This window comes from Ctenopharyngodon idella, chromosome 9 (genome assembly GCF_019924925.1).
Source record: "Ctenopharyngodon idella isolate HZGC_01 chromosome 9, HZGC01, whole genome shotgun sequence".
Taxonomy (NCBI): Eukaryota; Metazoa; Chordata; class Actinopteri; order Cypriniformes; family Xenocyprididae; genus Ctenopharyngodon; species Ctenopharyngodon idella.
Genome location: NC_067228.1, coordinates 713,389 through 736,865, shown reverse-complemented (window position 1 = coordinate 736,865; position 23,477 = coordinate 713,389). Strand labels below are relative to the sequence as shown.

Sequence of the window (23,477 nt, the reverse complement as noted above, 5' to 3'; positions counted from 1 at the left end):
GTTTACACTGGTACTGTGTTGTGCACATATTCTGTCGTCACATTTTAGTGTCAAATAGTAATATAATATTATATGGTACAACCTCAGAGCTCATGGAACAGTAAATATAATCTCTAAATATCAATTTCTTTATAGAGAAAATTAACAAGACTGTAATCATGACAATGAATATATTTCTCCTTGGCAGAATTATTGATTTGAAATTAACTATTTAAAAAAAATTCTATGAACAGAAGTGTAAAAATGGTAAATCTCTTACAACATTTTAATGTAAAGCAAAATGTACAGCCATTATAATGTTACAATGTTTATATAATCATACAAATAGTGAATGATATCTACCTACAAACAAACAATATCAATAACACTTGAACTTAAGTGTCACTCTCCTTATTTTGTTCCTCATGAACAGCTAAATCACCAGAGTCTTTTGCTGCTGTTGAGATGGTTTAAAGAGTCACACAAACACTGTGATGTTAAAAGACGAGGGCTTCATCCTCTGAACAGGGTCCTGAGAACAGAACCACGTGATCCACACCGATCTCTCCGCTCGTGGACTTCCCACGCTCGGCCTCAAAGATGATCTGGAGAAACAAGAAACATTTACATTCATGATTATACAGAAATAGAACATAACGAATGACAATACAAGATCTGGTCCAGGCAATTAGACTCTTTCCATCATCCAATCAGTTCAGTTTAATTTATTCCTCTGATTGTTCTGATTGGTGCTGCTGCTGGCTCAAATATTACACACTATTTAAAGAACTTTTAGAATGTTAAGTGAATTTATTTGCTTTACAATTTGGAAATTTGTATGAGAATATTTACAAACTGTGAAGCAACTAAATTCTATATAGATTTGGAATATTGTTCAAATTGTGAAGCAAATCAATTCTATATAAATTTGGAATATTTCCAAACTGTGAAACAAATAAATTCTGTATAAATTTGGAATATTTCCAAACCGTGAAACAAATAAATTCTATATAGATTTTGAATATTTCCAAACTGCGAAACAAATAAATTCTATATAAATTTTGAATATTTCCAAACTGCGAAATAAATAAATTCTATATAGATTTGGAATATTTCCAAATTGTGAAGCAAATCAATTCTATATAAATTTGGAATATTTCCAAACCGTGAAACAAATAAATTCTATATAGATTTGGAATATTTCCAAACTGTGAAACAAATAAATTCTATATAGATTTGGAATATTTCCAAATTGTGAAGCAAATCAATTCTATATAGTTTTGAAATATTTCCAAATTGTGAAGCAAATCAATTCTATATAAATTTGGAATATTTTCAAACTGCGAAACAAATAAATTCTATATAGATTTGGAATATTTCCAAATTATGAAGCAAATCAATTCTATATAGATCTGGAATATTTCCAAACTGTGAAGCAAATCAATTCTATATAGTTTTGAAATATTTCCAAATTGTGAAGCAAATCAATTCTATATAAATTTGGAATATTTTCAAACTGCGAAACAAATAAATTCTGTATAAATTTGGAATATTTCCAAACCGTGAAACAAATAAATTCTATATAGATTTGGAATATTTCCAAACTGTGAAACAAATAAATTCTATATAGATTTGGAATATTTCCAAATTGTGAAGCAAATCAATTCTATATAGTTTTGAAATATTTCCAAATTGTGAAGCAAATCAATTCTATATAAATTTGGAATATTTTCAAACTGCGAAACAAATAAATTCTATATAGATTTGGAATATTTCCAAATTATGAAGCAAATCAATTCTATATAGATCTGGAATATTTCCAAACCGTGAAACAAATAAATTCTATATAAATTTGGAATATTTTCAAACTGTGAAGCAAATCAATTCTATATAGTTTTGAAATATTTCCAAATTGTGAAGCAAATCAATTCTATATAAATTTGGAATATTTTCAAACTGTGAAACAAATAAATTCTATATAGATTTGGAATATTTCCAAACCATGAAACAAATAAATTCTATATAAATTTGGAACATTTCCATACTGTGAAACAAATAAATTCTATATAGATTTGAAATATTTTCAATCTGTGAAGCAAATAAATTCTATATAAATTTGGAATATTTCCAAATTGTGAAACAAATAAATTCTATATAGATTTGGAATATTTCCAAATTGTGAAGCAAATCAATTCTATATAGATTTGGAATATTTCCAAACCATGAAACAAATAAATTCTATATAAATTTGGAATATTTCCAAACTGCAAAACAAATAAATTCTATATAGATTTGAAATATTTCCAAATTGTGAAGCAAATAAATTCTATATAAATTAGGAATATTTCCAAATTGTGAAACAAATAAATTCTATATAGATTTGGAATATTTCCAAATTGTGATGCAGACAAATTCTATTGAAATTCTTTTGATAGTGTATTTGAATCACTACTGAAGCTTGTTTCCACCACATAATAAAAAAATAAAAAAGATAATTGCAACTTTTTATCTCACAATTCTGATGTTATTTCTTACAATTCCAAGTTTATATCTCAGAATTGTGAGATTATGTTTTATTCCGTGGCAGAAACACGCTTCCGTACAGATCTCACATGCGCTCCTCACCGCCTCTGGAGCGCTCTCTGTCCAGGTAACGGTGATCTTCTCTGACTGCCAGCTGGGGTTGTGAGTTTGTCGTCTCTCCCAGATGGGAAGAGCACTGTTGTCCAGCATCACTCGTAAGACACCAATGTTCTGCCCCACAATACGGGAATCAAACGTGAGGCAGAAGGTGCTCTGCCGCATGTAATCGTCCAGAAGAAGCTTTATCCTCGCCTGCTCCTTCCTGTTGCTCACCTGTTGCCCGTCCAGCGCTAAGTAATATTCTCTTCCTAAAGAGACAACGAGTGAATAAAAGTAAAGTGAATAATAAAGTGAATAAAATAACAATATGATTAAAAATGAATATATATAATATAAACAGTAACAAAGTAATATTACACAATTCATATCTTATTCATTTTGATTATACTGTTATTTTAGACTCTTAAATATTTAATTTTTAATATTAAAGTGCCTAAATACAAATGTAGTTACTTTAATATTTATTTGTTTTGCAGTAATAATATTTTATTTTATTGGAATTAAATATGGAAAAGGTTTATATATTCAGCTGTCACATGAATCTCACAGCTGTTGGTAGAAGAGGAAACTACAACTTCTGTTCTTCAGCCCAGTGAACACAATCATGAAGTCGTACCGTTTACATGATACTTGATAGTCCAGTCCAGATCATCCTCATGCTCCTGCACCCACTCACACGCTCCACGATCAAAGTTACAGTCCGTCAGGAATCCTGCTCAAATAACACACACAAAGCACTTAGTAAATTCATCTGAATGTTGAAAAGACAAACGTCTCTGTATACAATCTGAAAGTTTGCTTACTTTCCTTCAGCGGCGCTGCTTGGATCTCCTTCGGCTCTGATTCTGGACCATAAACAGGCACAAATTCATCTGGAACTATGAACGGAAAAAGAGACAGGTCATGAAAAGTATTTCCAAACAGAAAAAGATCCAAACGCTGTTCCAAAAACAGTCAACAGGGGGCATTAAAACAGAAAACTGACATAAATCAGATGTGCATTACCTGAAGGAAATAGTGCTCATTTAAATAATAATTTATGCGCAGAATAAAGGGGCGTGGCCTGCTTGCGTTTGTTAGTAGTGTGCTGAAACTGGCGGTTATGGTAAGGGGCGGGACATTTCCCAAACACCAATCACAACACACTGCTCCAGCCGACCAATCAGAGCACATTGTGCTTTTCAGAAGGAGGGGCTTCATAGAGACAGGAACTAAACAGAGCGTTACTGACAGACTGGGAAGAGAGGAGCTGAACAATGGAGGATATGAGGAAACAAGACGGATCTTGCTCGCTTTCAAACGTTCTTATTCAGTCCGGCTAATTGCTAGAGAGACGATGAAAGACAGTCAAACAGCTGTTCTGCAGCGCTAATCAAAGGCTTTATGTCTTTCCGGCAGTTCTTCCCTCTGGGAAGATGTGGATTTTTCTCCCTTTAGCTCATGTGTGTCTTGGGCCTGTCTCCTCCTGCCTTATCTCTAACATTATCACAGACGGAGGGGATTCTGTACAGGTTTATGTCTTGTTGAGAGATTTAGAGATTAGAGACTACATCAGACACGTCCTTTCATACAAGAAACACTGCGTTTTTGTTAAAGTGCCCCTTTCACAAGATGTAATATAAGTCTCTGGTGTCCCCAGAATGTGTGTGTGAAGTTTCAGCTCAAAATCCCCCACAGATCATTTATTATAGCTTGTCAAATTTGCCCCTATTTGGGTGTGAGCAAAAACACGCCGTTTTTGTGTGTGTCCCTTTAAATGCAAATGAGCTGCTGCTCCCCGCCCCCCTTTCCAGAAGAGGGCGGAGCTTTAATGGCTCACACTTCGGTCGCTCAACAACAACAAAGCTGGAGAATCTCACGCAGCCAAAATGACGACAGTGTTCAGCCTTACATTGTTCAAACCGGAGTCGACACTGATGGAGAGACTCAGGAAGAAGTTACAACTTTTAGACGTTTCTGAATGGTTAGTGGATAAATTTATGTAGTTGCTGTGGAGTTGATTCAACTCATCCACTAGCATGTGCCGTCATGTTAATCTTTTGTGCAAAACCCGTATGGACACATGGTGTTAGAACTGGTACACCGTCGTCACTTGCAGAAACTAAATGGCGGAGCCGTGGGTGGAAACATGCAGATTAAGGAGCGGTAATATTATAATAAGATCCCCTTCCTACGTCACAAGGGGAGCGAAATCTGAGCGGCTCGTTTTTTCACATGCTAGCAGAGAAAGGCTTACCAAAACAAAGTTGTCCCCTTTAAAAGGCGTTTCTCCAGAGTTATTGCTCATGTGTGACAGCGTGATGATCACTCCACACTCACGCCTTTCGTGAGCCGGACACTATAGAGTCATTAATCAGCGGTCTGTGTTTGAGTGTAAACAGAGTTTAGAGGCATGTTTTGGGTCGGTCACACTACACTTGTGTTGCATGGGAACCACCAATTTCTCTTGAAGTGACTTAAACTGCAATTCATCAACTGGCCGCTAGGGACAGGCTCCAAAAGAGAGCAGAATCTCATTGAGTCCCATGTTAAAATGCCCAACTTTACAGCAGAAAAAAACATGTTTACAGCTGGTACAAATTGTGGTTTTGGTCTATACTGCTAATTTTGCCCTTCATGACAACTCTGAGGAGGGTGAATTTTTTTATAACTCATCCGTTTAAATTATATTAAGCCTTAAAGTTCTGCATAATTAAGGGCGTGGCCACTTGAGTGACAGGTTTGCCGCTGCTGTCAGTGAGCCGTCATGTCACCTCAGCTAATTCCAGCTGCTGAACTCGGCATCTCTGCCGTGTTTGTGCTTTTTTCGGGATTATTTTATACAATTATCAAATAACATGGCTTGCTGTGTGGTTATATGTGCAAGACACATGTCTGTGTACGTGTGCACACATGCGGAAGATAAACAGAACACACGTTGTTGGATCGTCTTGGCATTGGCTAAAAGTTTTGTTCGTGAGATTTACTATGACAATGGCTGGAGAATACGCCTCTCGAGACACAGCAGCACTGCTTGGATATTATAACTAAAACTGCTGCATTTTGAAAAATTATACTTTGGACGTGGGCTCATTTGTTTGCTAGATATACACGATACAGTTTTACAACATAAACTCTGCTCAGGTTGCATAATTTCTTGAAGAACGATGATGGAGAGCAGATCGTTCAGAAGAAATATGATGCGAACAATGGACAATATATCAATATTTCATGGATTTAATGTTTTTGTGAACAAAAAGTGCTGTTGTTTGTTTTTCAGTGGACGCTCATGGACATTTTACCCAAGTGTCGACGGATTGGATTCATCTCGTGATCGCTATTTCATTACAAAGATATGGAGTACTGTTTTGATTTTGCGTGTTGTCATTTGCACACCCGACACAAATTACAATATTTCTGTTGCTGGACACCGTAGATTGACAGTAAACCTTAGAACTTTCAAATGATATAACTTGTTATCTTTATTAATATTTTAGATAGTGTCTAAGATAGATAGATAGCTCCTGCTAACATGATCACGTCGAGCTAGGCGGGCGTGTTTTCAGTAACCAGGCACCTCAGTTTCAACCACGTCCCGCCTCTTTGCTCATTTTCAGTTATCCGGGAGTGACGCGCTGCTAAGATGGCAGCGGCCTCATTTTCGCTTCAAAGATGCTCTTCAGAAATCTACGGGTGACGTCACGGACACTACGTCCAACGGAGGAGTGAACTCTGACCCGTCGATCTGTACAGAGTAACATCTAAACAGCACAGACTGATCCATTCGGATCAATACGAATGCCAGGAAAGTGGAGTTATGTATATATTGTAAGATTTTTTTAATTTATTGTTATTTAAAATTTATTATAAAGAGAAACCCTATATTTTTCATATTCAAAACAGTTATTATCATTAAATAAAACTATATGAAAATTGTTTTCATTATTATTTCTCATTTTGTATGGGAAGTTTACTCGTAGTCTCCGTGTCTGTACATGTTACACAGACCGTATTTGAGATGAACGTGGCTCTCGCCTCAATCCCAGCATGCCCTGAAGCTGCTCTGAAAAAATGCTGCTTTGTAAAAATACTAGAGCTGAATGAGGATCATGTGACACTGAAGACTGGAGTAATGATGCTGAAAATTCAGCTTTGATCACAGGAATAAATTACACTTTACTATATATTCACATAGAAAACCCTTATTTTAGATTCTAATAATATTTAGCAATTTTTACTGTATATTTGATATAATAAAAGCAGCAGTGGTGAGCAGAAGAGACTCTTTCACAAACATAAATAATCTCCCTGACTCCGGCGGTGTGTAATATTAGTGCACTCAGCAGCATGTGGACAGTAATGGAGGAGTATTTTTAGTGAGAGCCGAGGATCACTCACAGAAAACATCTCCTCTGGCGTTCAGCTCCTCACCCTCCAGCTGGTTTCCCGTGTCGTCCTCCTCTTCCTCCTCCTCTTCCTCCTCCTCTTCTGGAATGGCCGGTGTTTCCACCGGAGGGCCGATGTAGACCTCGCCGTCATAGTCGAAGGGCTGCAGGTGGAGTCGAGGAGAGTCGGTCACCGCAGGCTCTGGGATGGTGTTGTCAAACCTGCCGCCCAGAATACGAGTCTTGGACGGGGCGTCGGGAATAACTGCAGGATCAGACAGAAGATGTGATGAAATGCGTGAGGAAACTGGAATGAAATCCTGTATGCTGATGTCCAATGATGTTCTAAAGTCAAAAATGCGTGGAGCCTGATTCATGCAATCGCAGCATTACTGCATTAATCACACAGCGTGCTTTATATGCGCCATGACTGCAGGTTCAGAGATGCAGGAGACTTTTCCATGCCAAGTGGATTTCCAAGCGTCTGCTGTGCATGAAGCCATTCACAAAGATCCAAAATGGAGTTGCATGGAAACACTTTACATTAAAATTTCATTTGTTAACATTAGATAACTAAATGAGTGAACATTAGAGCTGGATGATACAACTAAAAATGTATATCTAAATAAAAAATAAAAATAATTAATAAAATAAACATATATATTGCATTTGCTCTTGAAAAATTTAATTAAAAAAAAAAAATAATACAGACAGTGAACACTTATAATATAAAAATATGCTAATACTAAAATAATAAATAAATCAATTTAACTTAATAAAATTTAAATGTATATATATATATATATATATATATATAGTAAAAATATAAAATAAAGAATAAAAATAAAATTTAATAAAATACAATTAAATTAAAAATAAAATAAAAATAAATAAAATAAACATATTGCATTTGCTCTTGGAAAATTTGTGAAAAAAGTGATAAATCGTGGTTGTTGCAACAATATATATATATATATATATATATATATATATATATTATACATACATAATTTAATAAATGAGCTGTATATATATTTATATATATAGTAAAAAATATAAAAGAAAATAATTTATAAAAATAAATAAATTCAATAAAATAAAATGTATTTTAAAAAATATATATTAAATAAATTGAATAAACAGCTGTATATATATATATATATATATTTAAAATTAAATGTTTATACTGTATATAAATATAGTATATACATGTATAATAAATAAAAATAAATTAATAAAAATATAAAAATAAAAATAATTAAATATTTAGCGAAGGATTTATAACATAAATCAGAACGAAAGAATCATTGCATCATTTTATCTTGATTATTTTGTTTTCATAATCATTGGAAGCCAAAATCGTAATTCAAAACAAAATTCAGTGAATCCCCTACAGCCCTAGTTTATGCATAACTAATGTTAACAAATGAGACCTTATTGTAAAGTGTTTCCAGTTGCATTTATAAAGTTTCAGGTGAAGCGTTATAGCAGAAGTTCCTCTAACCGCTGATGTTCTGCATGTGGTTTTGATCAGAAAGATCAGAAGTTAGTGGAAACTTCTTTATGCATGTACAACATTTCCTCTGCATCTCTGGACGCTCTCACCATTGAGAAACGCATCCGCATTTCCTTTGCCACCTTCCCAGGATCTGTGATAAAAAGGCTTGACTACAAAAACACAGAGGATTCAAATGATGTTGCTCAGAGGTCAAAGGTCAGGAGACTTATGTCTTGTTTATCCTAAAAATTCATCTATGTATCTCGATTTAAGAATGTTTAGATATTCGTGCTGGAAAACAAGACAGAAATACTGAGGAAGAACATCATTTTCTTTTCAGTGTGGGAATGTTTTCATCTCTTACCTGAACAATCAAATCCACTGCCTCGGAAACCCTGCTTGCATTTACACTTGTAGGATCCGTGAGTGTTGATGCACTCAGCGTGACGACTGCACTTATGAGTGTCGGACACACATTCATTTATATCTGGAAAATTAGTGCATTTCAAAGCATGAATCAATCAATCAAAATATTTTTTTCAGGTGAGCAACTTTCTGTTATGCATATGAAACTTACTCAACAGAACATGAACTCTCTTGATTCTGGAAGCATTTTATTCATTTTCTCCTATAATGCTCCTTTTCCAAGATGTAATATAAGTCTCTGGTGTCCCCAGAATGTGTCTGTGAAGTTTCAGCTCAAAATACCCCACAGATCATTTATTATAGCTTGTCAAATTTGCCCCTATTTGGGTGTGAGTAAAAACACGCAGTTTTTGTGTGTGTCCCTTTAAATGCAAATGAGCTGCTGCTCCCGTCCCCTTTCCAGAAGAGGGCGGAGCTTTAACAGCTCAACAACAACAAAGCTGGAGAATCTCACGCAGCCAAAATGAGTATATATATATATATATATATATATATATATACTGTATATATAGTAAAAATAAATAAAATAAAAATAATAAATAAAAATAAATAAATTTAATTTAATAAAATAAAATTTAATTTAAAAATTTAATAAAATAAATTAAATAAATTGGCTGTATATATATAGTAAAAATGTATAAAATAAAAAAAATAATTAAAATAAATCAATTTAATAATTTAATAAAGTACAATTGAATTAAAAGAACATTAAACATTTAATCAAATAAATTTAATAAAATAAAAAAATCAATAAAATAAATAATTGTAATAAAATAAAATGCAATTTAAAAAAATAATAAAATAAATTGAATAAAGAGCTATATATATATATATATATATATAAATTTAAATGTTTATATTGTATATAAATATAGTATATACATGTAAAATACATACAAATAAATAAATTAAATTAAATTAAATTAAAATCATAATGAGGGAAGGGTTTATGACACAAAATATAATGAAAGTATCATTGTGAAGCCGAATGTGGCACAATAATCATTTTATCTTGATTACTTTGCTTTCATAAACAATATGTTTAATATGTTTAATAAATTAACATTTATTAATAAGTTTAATAAATAATAATTAAATAATAAACATTTATTAAATTGCTTATTAATAAATGTTCACCTTTTGATTATTTTTGTTGTCTCTAGTAATTATGTGTCTGATTTTTAATTTCCAACATATTTTAGGTTCATTTTAAGCCAGACATATAGTCATTTTTAAACAATAGTTGAGTTCAATAAAACTACCCAGCACATTGAGCAAACATTTAACCCAATCGCTGGGTTTGCCCATTTTCAACCTAACTTGGATTGTTTTAAACTCAACATTTTTCAGACAGTGTTCATTTCTTACCAACACAGTCGTATTTCCCATTGACGTATTTGAGATCGTAACCCTCCTGGCACTTGCAGTAGTAGCTTCCGAATGTGTTGATGCACTGCCGGTTGAACGGACATTGGTTTTTCCCAGTTGCACATTCATCAATGTCTGAAGAACAAAAAGAGTGAAACAACAAGAGTTCATGTAACATCTGAACTCACCGCTTTCCTTGTTTCAGAGTCTCACACCTCCATGATTTCTCCTTGTTGATTCAGCAATGCCATAGAAGAACCATTTTTGGTTCCCCAAAGAACCTTTCAACGATCAGTTCTTAAAATAGCCATTTTTTCTTAACATTTTAATAATCTAAAGAACTGTTTTCCACTATAAAGAACCTTTAGTGGTTCTTCATGGAACCATCGATGCCAATAAAGGAATGAATGCTGATGTCACTGAGTGTTTCTCACCCACACAGGTCTTTCCATCAGATCCCAGCTGAAGGCCGGGAGACGGGCAGAGACAGCGGACCTCTCCCTGGACCTCCTCACAGCCGTACTGACAGTGAGCCAGAGAACACGTCCTGGAGTCTGAAACACCACACCAAACACACTTACATTTCATCTGTTTGACCTATCTAATGTAAAAAGAGTGATCATAAAAGATTAAATCAAGTCAACTTTTTGGGACATTTAGTATTAGCAACTTAAAATATTAAACAGCATAAACTTCCAGGAATGAACATGTCACAATATTCCTCATTTAAATAATTCATACGCAGAATAAAGGGGCGGGGCCTGGTTGAGTTAGTTAGTAGTGTGTTGAAACTGGCAGTTATGGTAAGAGGCGGGGCATTTCCCAAGCACCAATCACAACACACTGCTCCAGCTGACCAATCAGAGCACATTGTGCTTTTCAGAAGGAGGAGCTTCATAGAGACAGGAACTAAACTTGTTTTAAACTTAAATTGTGTTTCAAGTCACCGTTGGGGTGATCAGTGTTCCCTTTGGTCAAGTATGTTTCCTTGATTTTATGGAGTAAATTGTATGTATTTGTTTTGATGTATAAAGTTAATATGATCTTGTGAGTTTGTGCAATAAACTGATACACAAGTTACTGTAAGCAAACTTACATTTTTCATGGAAAAGTCTGCCAAGATGAGAAAGTGTTACATTCATCATTTTTAACTTAATTTTAACTTCAAAACTATAAACTATGATTGCTTTTGGGTTAATGGAACTTATTTTATTATGTTTTCTGAAAGGACAGAGCAACTTAATTGTTAAGTTGATAAAACAATTTTTTTATAAATAGAGTAACAAAAAAAAATTCCTAAAGCTGATTGCTCTAAAGTTTACGTTTTTCTCAACTTCTGATTTTTTACAGTGTTGTTTAAAACATGAGTTAATAAAGACATAACTTAAGTTTTTTTGGGATGAACTTCATTTAAACATTTGAATACATTGTTTTTTGGTCCTTTTAGGAACATAAAAACGAGAAAATGATGAATATTTTGAGAGAACTATTGATTTGAGCGTTTGAATATACTAAAGTACGGTCACTCACTTGCACAGGACCCATCAGGCATCAACATGTATCCATTTAAGCAGTAGCACATATAGCTGCCGAAAGTGTTCATGCATCGATGTTCACAGGGTCGAGGCTTCAGACCGCACTCATTCAGATCTGAACCAGGAGAAAGAAACAGATCATTAATGTAATCATTAACTACAATATACTCCTCATTCAGTCTCACAATGCAATGACTTACCATTGTCAATGAGATGAATGAATCAACAGTAGTATTAGCCATGATTTTATTTACATTTTTCGAACTATTGTTTTTAAACATTTGTTTGAAAAAGTTTTGTTTTTTTGATTTTCAAGACAATACCTGCAGCACACTTAAGTTGTATACTGTTCAGTATTCAGTAATAGTAAGATTTTATCCCATTTTGAACAAATTAAATGCAATATTTCATGTTACACACAGCCGGGCTGATTATTTGCTTAAATTAGTCTCAAATAAGACTTAAATTATGGTATAAGTTGAAATAATGACACAAAAGTTGAAATAATGACATAAGTCAAAATTATAACATACAAAGTTGCAATTACAAAAAGTCAGATATGACACACTAAGTCGAAATAATGACACAAAAAGTCAAAATTTGAATTAAAAACTCAAAATTATGACATACTAAGTTGAAATAATGACAAAAAGTCAATTAGTCAAAATAATGACATAAAAAGTCAAAATAATGACTTAAAAAGTTGAACTTCTGGCTTAAAAAGTCAATTATGGCATCAAAATAATGACATAAATATCATAATTATGACACTAAGTCGAAATAATGACAAAAAGTCAATTAGTCAAAATAATGACACAAAAAGTCAAAATTTGAATTAAAAAGTTGAACTTCTGACTTAAAAAGTCAATTATGACATCAAAATAATGACACTGTAAAAATCATAATTATGACATACTAAGTCGAAATAATGACAAAATTCATAATTATGACATACTAAGTCAAAATAATGACAAAAAGTGGAAATTCTGACTTAAAAAGTCAAAATTATGACATACTAAGAAATATTGAAAAAATCGTAATTAGAAATAATGACAGTCGAAATAATGACAGTCAGTTATGACATGAATCGAAATTATGACATTAAAAAGTCAAAATTGTCTTTAAAAGTCGAAATTCTGACTTAATTTCGACAAAAAAATTAAATTATGACAGTCATAATTTTGAGATAAAAAGTCGAAATTATGACAAAGTCATAATTTTGGCTCGTAATTATTATAATTTTGATCATTTTATACATTTTTAATTACATTTTAATTACATTAGATGAGTTAAACAGCTCGTAAACATACTTTATCACTAGAAAAAAATTGAAATATCTTGTGAAACATGAAAGTATGATGCAATCATTTAAGGCAGTTCTCTTCATATAGAACCTTTTTGGCATAAAGTTTCTTTAAAACTGAGTCGAGAACCCTAGAGTTCTATACTGAATCTTTTTTTCTAAGAGAAAGTGTTCTTGAACAAACCTTGACTGCACGTCTTTCCAGTGTATCCGGGGAAGCACTTGCATTTGTTGGGACCGACACACTCGCCGTGTTTGCATCCCAGGTCACACTGAGCTGGTAAAACATTCAGCAGCAGAGATGTATTACTAAAGGAAACAGCTGAGGTCAAATCCGTTCACCAAACCACACACGTCTGGAAACCAAAGCCAAGACTTCCCCTCATTCTTCAGTGTGGTTTAACAGCACCAAACCACAGAAAGAATGACTTTACGGATGGAATATTTTCCCAGTGTTTCCATGTTTTACATTCAACTGAAAAATTCTCCATCACAGCACAGACACTTGCATTCTTGTGACTAAATTAAAAGAGATGTTAATTTGGACTTGTTCACCTTCACAGTGTCCTTTACTGTTCTTCTTCCATCCATAACAACACTCGAGTGTGCTGCCGTACCGACACACACCTGCCAGACTCCTCGCCGGGATCTGCCGTCTTTCTCTTTTAGGAAAACAGCAGGAACAGATCAATGAGATTTAATAATGGTTACTGGAAAACAAGACAGAAACACTGAGGAAGAACATCAGAAGATCACAGGTAGTTTGAGGTGAAAATGAGCCTTGATTTGAAGGTAAAGGTGTGGCCTGTGAGGTCTGACCCTCCTGGGCTAATTGTAGCTGTAAAAGACAGACATGACGAGGGTTTTTGATCCGGGGGGATTTGAACAGACAGGATGCAGGAACCTCTTGCATCTCCTCAGCGTTTATGGCTCTTTAAGCGTTTAACAGATGCCTCTAACAGGAACAGCTAAAATCTCCTTCACCGCATTTCCGCTATAATTAAACCCTGAACTATTCATGGCAATCACACATCAGCAGATGGACCAGAGGAGTGTGTTGAGCGTAAACAGGTTTACAATAAGGTTTTGGCTTTGAGATTTTGCAGTTGAACAGGTTTTAAAAGAGTCAACATTGAACTGAATTGAGCTGAATAGCGATACTACTATCTGCTTTACAAATGATGAATTGAATTTGTTTCATAATTAACACTGTTATTTTCCTGTTCTCTTAATGTGAATCTGTATTGTATAAAGCACAAAATAAATAAATGTGATTTGACTCACAGAACCCATGAATTCACATCTGTTATCTTTGAGATCATTTGTATGCAAATGTACTACTAAAATAAAAATAAGGTAACACTTTATTTTACAGTGACATTGTTACACATTACATGTAGATACTGTAATAATAAGTATATAAAATATAGCTGCAAGCAGCAATTAAGGGGTCAAGCACAACAGAAGCAAACAAGGAAGCTCGCAGCAGACCAACAATGTCATAATGGACTATGATAACAACTGAGACAAAGACACTGCATGTTCATTTTGAAGTCAATCAGACCAACGGTACTGTAGTTAGAGCCAATTTCATTTTTTTGTTCAATTATAGCACCACCAAGTGGTGCAGTCCTACCTCTTTTTTTGTGTGTCCTTTATACATAAGCGTGCCAAATTAGGTGAAAATATCTTATTTCGTTTAGGAGTTATAGACATTTATATGTATGAACACATAAAAAATTACCCACACCTGACTTTAATTGCATTTTTTGACACTTACTATCAAATTTTTCCTACAGTGGTTTTGTCTCAATCGGACTAACGGTTTTGAAGATATTTGCGAATGTTGTTTAAACGTTAAATCACAATGTTCCACTAACCATAAGGCGAAACCTAGCTTGTTTGGTATTGTTGGACTCGGCAAGGATTCAGGAATCCAAGAATATGACTCCAGTGAAAATAAGTCAGCCACATCCAAAGTTATAAGCAAGTAAATCATTTTTTTCACCACTAGGTGGCGCTGGTCCGAAACTTCTCAGACTTCTTCAGGGCATTGTGCCGATGACCCATACAGAGTTTCATAATGATATGCTAATGCGTTCATAAAATACAGCATTTTACTACAAAATTCAAAATGGCTGACGCCCAAAATGAGATGGTCTGCACTGCAGAACACAAGATCCAGGGGGCGAGGTTGGATCCAGATCCAACTCCTCCCACTTTACATATCCCTAAACCTACCCGTCTCCACCCCCTGGATCTAAACCCTCCCGTCTCCACCCCCTGGATCTCTTGTTCTGCAGTGAGGAGCTACTGCCTAAAATGGCTGATATGGGAAAATTTGACTCGGCATGCCGCCCCAAATCAAACAAGACCAATTTTGTGATTTTTGGGCAAACCACTCAGAAGTTATAAGCAAAAATAGCCATTTTTCGTATCTCCGGACCAGTAGGTGGCACTGTGCCGAAACACAGCATGTAGCCTCAGGTCATGCCTACCCTATGAAGTTTGGTCTGAATATGATAAAGCGCTGCGGAGATACAGCCCAGTCTATTTTAGCAAGCACTGCGTAAAATTTTTTCGCACATTTTCAAAAATGGTGTGACAAATCGACTTGAATTCCATAACTTTTTGTCGGCATTGTCTGAAGATGATCTAGTTCAATTTTCATGAAAATCATGAAATTTCCTGCAAGCGGTTCTATGGGTGCCATAGACTTCCAGAGTGGAAGATTGGCCCCTAATTATGTATAATTACGTGCGACAAACCCTAAACCACACCCTAATCCTAACCCTATAGTAAATTATTATTACTCAGTACTTAAATGTATAATTACACTGTAACACTAAAATAAAGTATAACCAATAATAATAATTGGCAAATATAGGGGCAAATTTTACATTTATTCTCTTCCTGGACCAAAAACAATACTGATGACTCATCCTGCACTATACAAATTTCTGTCCAATCAAATGCTCTCTAGAATAACCAGGCTCCTCCCCCTAATAATGCATCTGAAAGCAACAGAAAGGCAACTAAAGCCTGTAAAAAAACAAGTGAAATTGACCGCAAACAACCAGCAGCTGTGATTACTAGAACCTCTCCATATAAACATGGTAGCAACATTTTAAGTTTTACAGATTTAACAGTAAAAAATGTATAAAGTAGCTTTTCCACAAGCTGAGGTAAATACCAATATATACACACAAATACAAAACAATACTAAAATAGAGTAATAAACATTCATTTAATAACATAATACGTAACATAACCTAACGCACATTAGCCAGATTCACATGCTTCTCATGTTGGTCTCTAAATTTGGTGTGGCTCCAGAGGGACGGAGTGAATGTGTGAACGGACTGAAATAATCCGGTCGTGTGAACAGGTGGCCGACGCTTCGTTACAGCCAAAATTAGCAGATCAGCAGAGACAGCTTCACAAACCAACACGACTGTTTACTCACAGATTTACTCTCAGCCTCAGCGGCAGAAATCAACACAGTTAGTGAAGATATATTCATGCTTTTGTATTTAATAGTGATTTGATTTGATAATTAACAGCCATTTGCTGTAGTGTCCAAAAGTCATGTTTAGCCTGGGAAAATTGACATCTTCACCCTTTATTATTATAGATTTTATAATCATATTGTGTAGTTGTGCTTGGAGTCGATTGTTTTATTTGTGATAATAACGCAATGAAACATGCCATCATTTTTGTCCAGACTGTCATACAAAGAAATTATGAACAAAAACAATAGAGAACCAACCAAATATTAATAACTGATTATGTTGTAGTCACTGTTTGCTTTTTCCTCTGGTTATTTAAATGCATTTTTTTCATAATAAAATAAAACCTGTTGCTGTATAAATAATTTTGTCAGATAAATACATTAACCAAGTTTAGCGTTTTGTTCTTCCCTCATATTTAACATATTTAAAAATTATTTTCCTCATATTTTGGCCACTACTGTAGGTGGAAAATATATTCGAGTATGAAAATGAATGCACATCATGCTCTTAATATGGTTCAAAATGCAATATTGACCCTTAATCAAAAAAGCTGCATTGGTCACAGATCTTTATGCACATTAATTACTGTCGCCTCTTTAATCTCATGAAAAGAAACTGCAGGTATCCCAAAGGAGATCTCATTTGTTTCTCAGATGTTTCCACCAGTAATGACACACGTTTGCAGAAGAATCTCTCAAACTAAAGTCTGCAGATCTCGATATGAACGAGCTGAAACTCGAATGAAACTAAGAGCAACTTCTCTGAGCAATAGCATTTTTCTCCACAACTTTAACCAGGTCACTTACCTGTAATCTGCAGTTCCCGAGGAAAAATAAAGTAGGAATGACAGAGCGCTGATCCATGTCAAATGATTCATGTTTAAAATCAACCCTCTTTATTTCTGCACTGGTCTTTTCTCTTCTGTTTGCTTTTCCTTGTAGTTTGATTCCAGCAAGAGTCCAAGATAAAGTCTGGAGCTTCTCTCTCTCTCTCTCTCTCTCTCTTTCCTCTCGTCTTGTTGAAATTCCAGATGTCATGTAGTTGAGTGACGGAAGGGCTGGAAGTGTTTTGTGGGGGTGTTCCAGACGTCTTCTCCCTGAAACTCAATCCGTGACGTCTAGATTGATGGTGTCCCGTCGAACAACTCACTTCACGGTCCAGGAGAAAGAAAACCTGCTTTGAGGGAAATCCAGAATGAAAGAATAGACTCTTTTCATTCATCAGTGTGAATTTAAACTGAGCAGGAAGTTAAATTTACTTGATTGCAATTTAAAGGAATTAAACACAGTCACAATCCAGGGTCATTTCACTAGTAAATTCATAAGACATACCAATGAAAAAATATATAGACATATTTGTACATACAAATACAACTAAACAAAATATAATAATAATAATACATATATATATATATATATATATATATATATATATGCGTGTTTATATTTTCTTTATAAAATTATATATATATATATATTTTTCTACCATAGTTCATAAAATGACAGTTAAATATCTACTAAAATGTATTTAAAAATACACATTTTAATAGGCGCAAACACTGATTATTAATATAATTAATTGATATATCAAAAAGATATTTAACTCTCTAGGTAATGCTGTCCAGAAGTATTGATGTAATGATATATAAATATATTTTCTTTAAACGGAGCAGATTATTGAACTTTTAGACAAGATTTAGAAAAAATCTGAAAAGAGTTTGTTGAGTATTATGATCCATCAGGCTTTTATGGCTCATATAGTCTGATATAGTGAGAATATGGAGGAAAAACAGCTCAATTTTATTCAAAAATATGTTAATTTGTTGCAGATTCTGATATTTATATGAAATTCTGAAGCTTGTAATGAGATCTTTATAACAGTATAGAGCAGATACTTACATAAAATGCATATAAATATCAATATCTGGCAATAATATGTCTTAGTAAGATGATATTTAAATGCTTAGTTTTATGATCAAATCTCTGTAGTTTTAAAACATATAATATTGCAGTACAATGATGAACAAATAAACCTTCCTCAGAAGATGATGATCATATTTGATACTCGTGATTTTTATAATAAATGATGTCTGGATAATCAAGTAAACCTGCTTCAGTCCAGATGAAATATTACTAACAATATCAAAGTTATTCTCACGTGATAAAAATCAAGATTTCACAGCAGAAAGACACAAGCTGAAGGATGTTTGTATAATTATACTAAAAGACTTTTACTTGATAAAACAGTCTAAACTTTCAATCAGAGACAGAAGGACTGGAGGAGATTGTGTTTAGATCATTTAGAGGCCTTTCACGTATGAAATATGATCCAGCAGGATTTATAGGGTTAATGAATCCTGGTGAATATGATCATATGTTGAAGCTGAAGGAGTTGTCAGAGCTTCACCTGGTTGTAGTCGAGGAACTGTGTTTGGGCTTGTCGTGAGCAGCTGGAACGCTCTTTGAAGTGCTTCACATAATTATTAAGTCTTAAGTCTGCCAAGTGGTTCAAGAAAAGAGAATATCCATCATTACATCCATTTTATGGTTTCTGCATCTCCATGTGAAAGATAACATCTGGTCAGGCCTGACAATGAGTCTCACTAATGCAAGAAACACTTAACATACTTACATGAGTTCAGAAAATATCCTCAGTCCTCAAGGGGGCGATAGAGTTTCATTCAAATGTCTGTCATTAAACCCTATAAACATGGTGATGGTTTAAATTTCTTCCAAGATTTGTGACATTTTTCAGTGATCACTGGTTTCTGTATGCATATTTTCTTATGCTGAATGTAAAACACCCTCCATACACTACTGTAAAACTGATGACAGTAAAGACATTTATAATGTTACAAAAGATTCTATTTCAAATAAATACTGAAGTTTCTATTCAGCAAAGAATCCTGAAAATCACAAAAATATGAACTGTTTTCAACATTGATAATAATCATTAATGTTTCTTGATCATCAAATCATCATATCAGAATGATTTCTGAAGGATCATGTGACACTGAAGACTGGAGTAATGATGCTGAAAATTCAGCTTTGATCACAGGAATAAATTACACTTTACTATATATTCACATAGAAAACAGATGATTTACATTGGAATAATATTTCACTGTTTTTACTGTATTTATGATCATAAATGCATTTGTATTTGCAGTTTGTATTTGTATTTTCTGATCAAATGAGGCTGAAATGATTTGATTACAGAATTTAAATTGTCAGGTGAAATATTTCTTTAACATCAATTGTCATATTTCTTGTTTATATTTGATGAACACTGACACTTACTGAACTGAATCAACATTGGACTGAATTGAGCTGAATAATGACGTTATTGTCAGTAGAGCTGGGTTATAGTTAACTAAAACTAAAATTAAACCATAAAAAAAACATCATGTGAAATAAAATAAACTTTAACTGAAATAAAATTAAATTAAAAAATAAAATAAAGTAAAAAAAAAAACCTTTTGAAATAAGAATTACTACAATATCAAAATCATAATAATAATAAAAATGACAAAAACATAACAAAATGACTAAAACTTTTACTAAATATTAAAAATATAAACATAAAACCCTTTAAAACCCTAAAAAATATTTAACCCTTTGGAGTTCCTTACGTTGCAGTCAAAAATCACCATTTTTTATTTGATTTAATATTTTGTATTTTTAGGGGATTTTATGGTACTAAATTATATTTATTCAGTAGTTATAATCCATTTATTTATTTTTTAAGCATAGAACTGAATATATTTCCAATTTAAACTGTGGTAAATCGTGAATGCTTTGGATCACAGACTGACATCTCTTTTTAAAGAAGACACTTGGCAGATTATTGCTGAAGTGAAAAAAGTGAAACTAAAAACGTTATAAAAGTTAGTTTATTGTTAAAAATGAATAAAAATACTATTTTCAAATTTTATATGAAATATATATTTTCCGAAACATGTTTTACTCTAAAACTGTGAGAAAATCAAAGCCATAAATCTGAACAAGTTCAAATATCAAATTTGAGGTTGAGATCTCAAAAAATGAGCTTTCAGTCAGATTTTGTTTGGGCGCAGTACCAAACGCTTCCACTAGATGAAAGTCGCAATGCGCTCATTTTTGACCGCGAGGAGCACAAGTGTGACTATTTTATTCAGGACCATTAAACCTTTTCTAATCATGTCCATTACGTTATTTGTGTGTGTGTGTGTGTGTGTGTGTGTGCTCACATAGCAAGTGCCAAACCTTTGCCAAGTTTCATACCATTCAGATGAAGTAAAAAAATTCAGTCAAAAAACACAGAAGAGCACCAGAGGGTTAAAAAGCACTTGTGGTGAAAGAGTTAAACAGCATCTAATGAGGTGAGTCCTGAAGACTCAAATGTCCTTAAACGTCCTGCAGTTTCTAAAGTTTCTGTGTCGTACGGATGTTTCTCGGCTCCTCGGGGCAAAAGCAGTTTGTCTGACAGGAGATTATTTCACATCAGGACGAAACAAGCTTGAATTCGCCCCAAAGCCTGTTATTAGAGAGCAGAAATGTGCTGCTACCCGAGACGTAACACGAGTTTAAGAGCCTCAGAGGGACAAACATTCCTGTATAATTCAGTATAAGCAGGTTATTTTCTCTTATGGCAGACAGATATCACAGAACATGGATGTTTCACACATCACACGTTCATGCACTTGTTGAGCTGACTTTAGATTCTGATTTTACTGGTATCATAGTCACTTTTTAATATGATACTGCAACAAAATAAATAATTAATCCTATTAACTATAACTAATCCTAAAATAATCACACACACACACACACACACACACACACACAAAAGGATTATGAATATTGTTAGCTCTTAAATGCATCTGCTAAATGCATAAATGTAATATATATATATATATATATATATATATATATATATAACTGTAAACTTATTTTATTTCAACATTTCTCATTTTTATTCAGTTTAACTTGATGTACTAAATAACTAAAACAAAACATAAAAAATAAAATATTCAAAAAAAAAAGTAATAAAAATGGCCAAACCACATAATTTAGTATTATTTACTATTTAGTAGGCGGCTAAAATGCCAAGTGACAGTGAAATCACTTCTCTTCAGTAAAGTCAGTCAGGTTAAGTGAAGTGCGGTTGTGAAGGGGCAGAACGATGTTGACCTCACCAGTTCAAAGGTCACCCTCATATGAGAACAAACGCTTGACCTTTGACTTGTAGTGGGAGGAATCACCCTGTGCAAAGAAAACCAGTGAGGATTGTACAATGAAGCAGATTGAATATTTACACTTTGATATTTCAGGTTAAAGGTTTAACATAGTAAATAAACACAACGTGATTTTACTGAGAGGAAGATTATACACTGCAAAAAATGAGGATTTCTGTCTTGTTTTCCAGCACAAATATCTAAACATTCTTTAATCAAGATACATTTACTGGAGAAGAGAAATGACTGAAGATATTAAGACTTCAATCTAAACAATGCTGGGTTAACAACAACCTAAGCTGGGTTGAAAATGGGCAAACCCAGTGATACGGTTGTTTTAACCCAGCAAATGGGTCATTTTATCCCAGAAATTGGGTCGTTTTAACCCTGTGAATGGGTCGTTTTATCCCAGAGATTGGGTCGTTTTAACCCAGCGAATGGGTCATTTTAACCCAGCGATTGGGTCGTTTTAACCCAGCGAATGGGTCGTTTTAACCCAGCGATTGGGTCGTTTTAACCCAGCGAATGGGTCGTTTTAACCCAGAGATTGGGTCGTTTTAACCCAGCGAATGGGTCGTTTTAACCCAGCGATTGGGTCGTTTTAACCCAGTGATTGGGTCGTTTTAACCCAGGGAATGGGTCGTTTTAACCCAGCGATTGGGTCGTTTTAACCCAGCGAATGGGTCGTTTTAACCGAGAGATTGGGTCGTTTTAACCAAGCGAATGGGTCGTTTTAACCCAGCGATTGGGTCGTTTTAACCCAGCGATTGGGTCGTTTTAACCCAGCGAATGGGTCGTTTTAACCCAGCGATTGGGTCGTTTTAACCCAGCGAATGGGTCGTTTTAACCCAGCGAATGGGTCGTTTTAATCCAGCGAATGGGTCGTTTTAACCCAGCGATTGGGTCGTTTTAACCCAGCGAATGGGTCGTTTTAACCCAGCGATTGGGTCGTTTTAACCCAGCGAATGGGTCGTTTTAACCCAGCGATTGGGTCGTTTTAACCCAGCGAATGGGTCGTTTTAACCCAGCGATTGGGTCGTTTTAACCCAGCGAATGGGTCATTTTATCCCAGAGATGAGTTCCACCTGATGCTCATCAGCTGAGTGCACGTTGCAGATCCCAAACACTTCAACAGAGTGGAGAAACTATGCTGCGGACAGAATACTCCCTTTCCCTGATCTAGAATTGTTGTGTATCATCTCTTGTGTGAGTTCAGGTGTACAACCAAGTGTGGTCTGGCTTTGCTCTCAACTTGTGAATGAGTTGTGTAACCACTAGCTGTGAGAGAGCTTGCGAACGCTGATTTTGTTCTTTTTTGTGTGTGTGTTATCATTATTTTGTTTTCACTCTTAATTTGTGTAAATACTTTATTTTGAATTCGGAAGCCGTAGGGAGACGGTGCCATTTTCTTTAAAGTGTAGGTATCACACACAGTTTCTGCCAATCTCATGTTAATCTTGAGTACCTATAGAGTAGTATAGCATCCTTCATATCTCCAAAAAGTCTTTAGTTTTATCATATTTATAAAAGATACATACGCTGTACCGAGTATTTCTGAGAACAGCCGAGCGCCCGGAGGCGTGCCGTGTGAGCGGAGCTAAAGAGTCACGAGCGCGTGCAGCTTTTGCGTAGCG

The 23,477-nt window shown here is 34.3% G+C and overlaps 1 protein-coding gene across 3 annotated transcripts; it reads right to left on the bottom strand.

Annotated features, from left to right (window-relative positions):
* Positions 1-246: 246 nt before the first annotated feature.
* egfl6 (EGF-like-domain, multiple 6) lies at positions 247-17,777 on the bottom strand. 3 transcript variants are annotated; one of them, XM_051906124.1, is made up of 13 exons: positions 17,435-17,777; positions 13,672-13,778; positions 13,301-13,393; positions 11,809-11,928; positions 10,713-10,832; positions 10,279-10,413; positions 8,849-8,971; positions 8,592-8,654; positions 7,033-7,251; positions 3,426-3,500; positions 3,239-3,334; positions 2,605-2,870; positions 247-584 (listed from the first exon to the last, which is right to left on the bottom strand). In XM_051906124.1, the coding sequence occupies exons 1-13, from the start codon at positions 17,503-17,505 to the stop codon at positions 477-479; spliced, it is 1,596 nt and encodes a 531-aa protein (XP_051762084.1). In that variant the 5' UTR covers positions 17,506-17,777; the 3' UTR covers positions 247-476. The 3 variants fall into 3 exon arrangements, with proteins under 3 accessions (XP_051762084.1, XP_051762083.1, XP_051762085.1); XM_051906123.1 differs by having other exon boundaries at positions 7,000-7,251; positions 17,435-17,776; XM_051906125.1 differs by lacking the exon at positions 8,592-8,654 and having other exon boundaries at positions 7,000-7,251; positions 17,435-17,775.
* Positions 17,778-23,477: the final 5,700 nt, after the last annotated feature.

Excerpts from the sequence above, each read along its gene's own strand:
- egfl6 (XM_051906123.1), bottom strand. The coding sequence starts at position 17,505 with ATGAATCATTTGACATGGATCAGCGCTCTGTCATTCCTACTTTATTTT. Across the intron at positions 13,779-17,434 it reads TCGGGAACTGCAGATTACAG|AGAAAGACGGCAGATCCCGG; the intron begins GTAAGTGACCTG and ends TTTTCCTAAAAG. Across the intron at positions 13,394-13,671 it reads CAGTAAAGGACACTGTGAAG|CTCAGTGTGACCTGGGATGC; the intron begins GTGAACAAGTCC and ends ATGTTTTACCAG.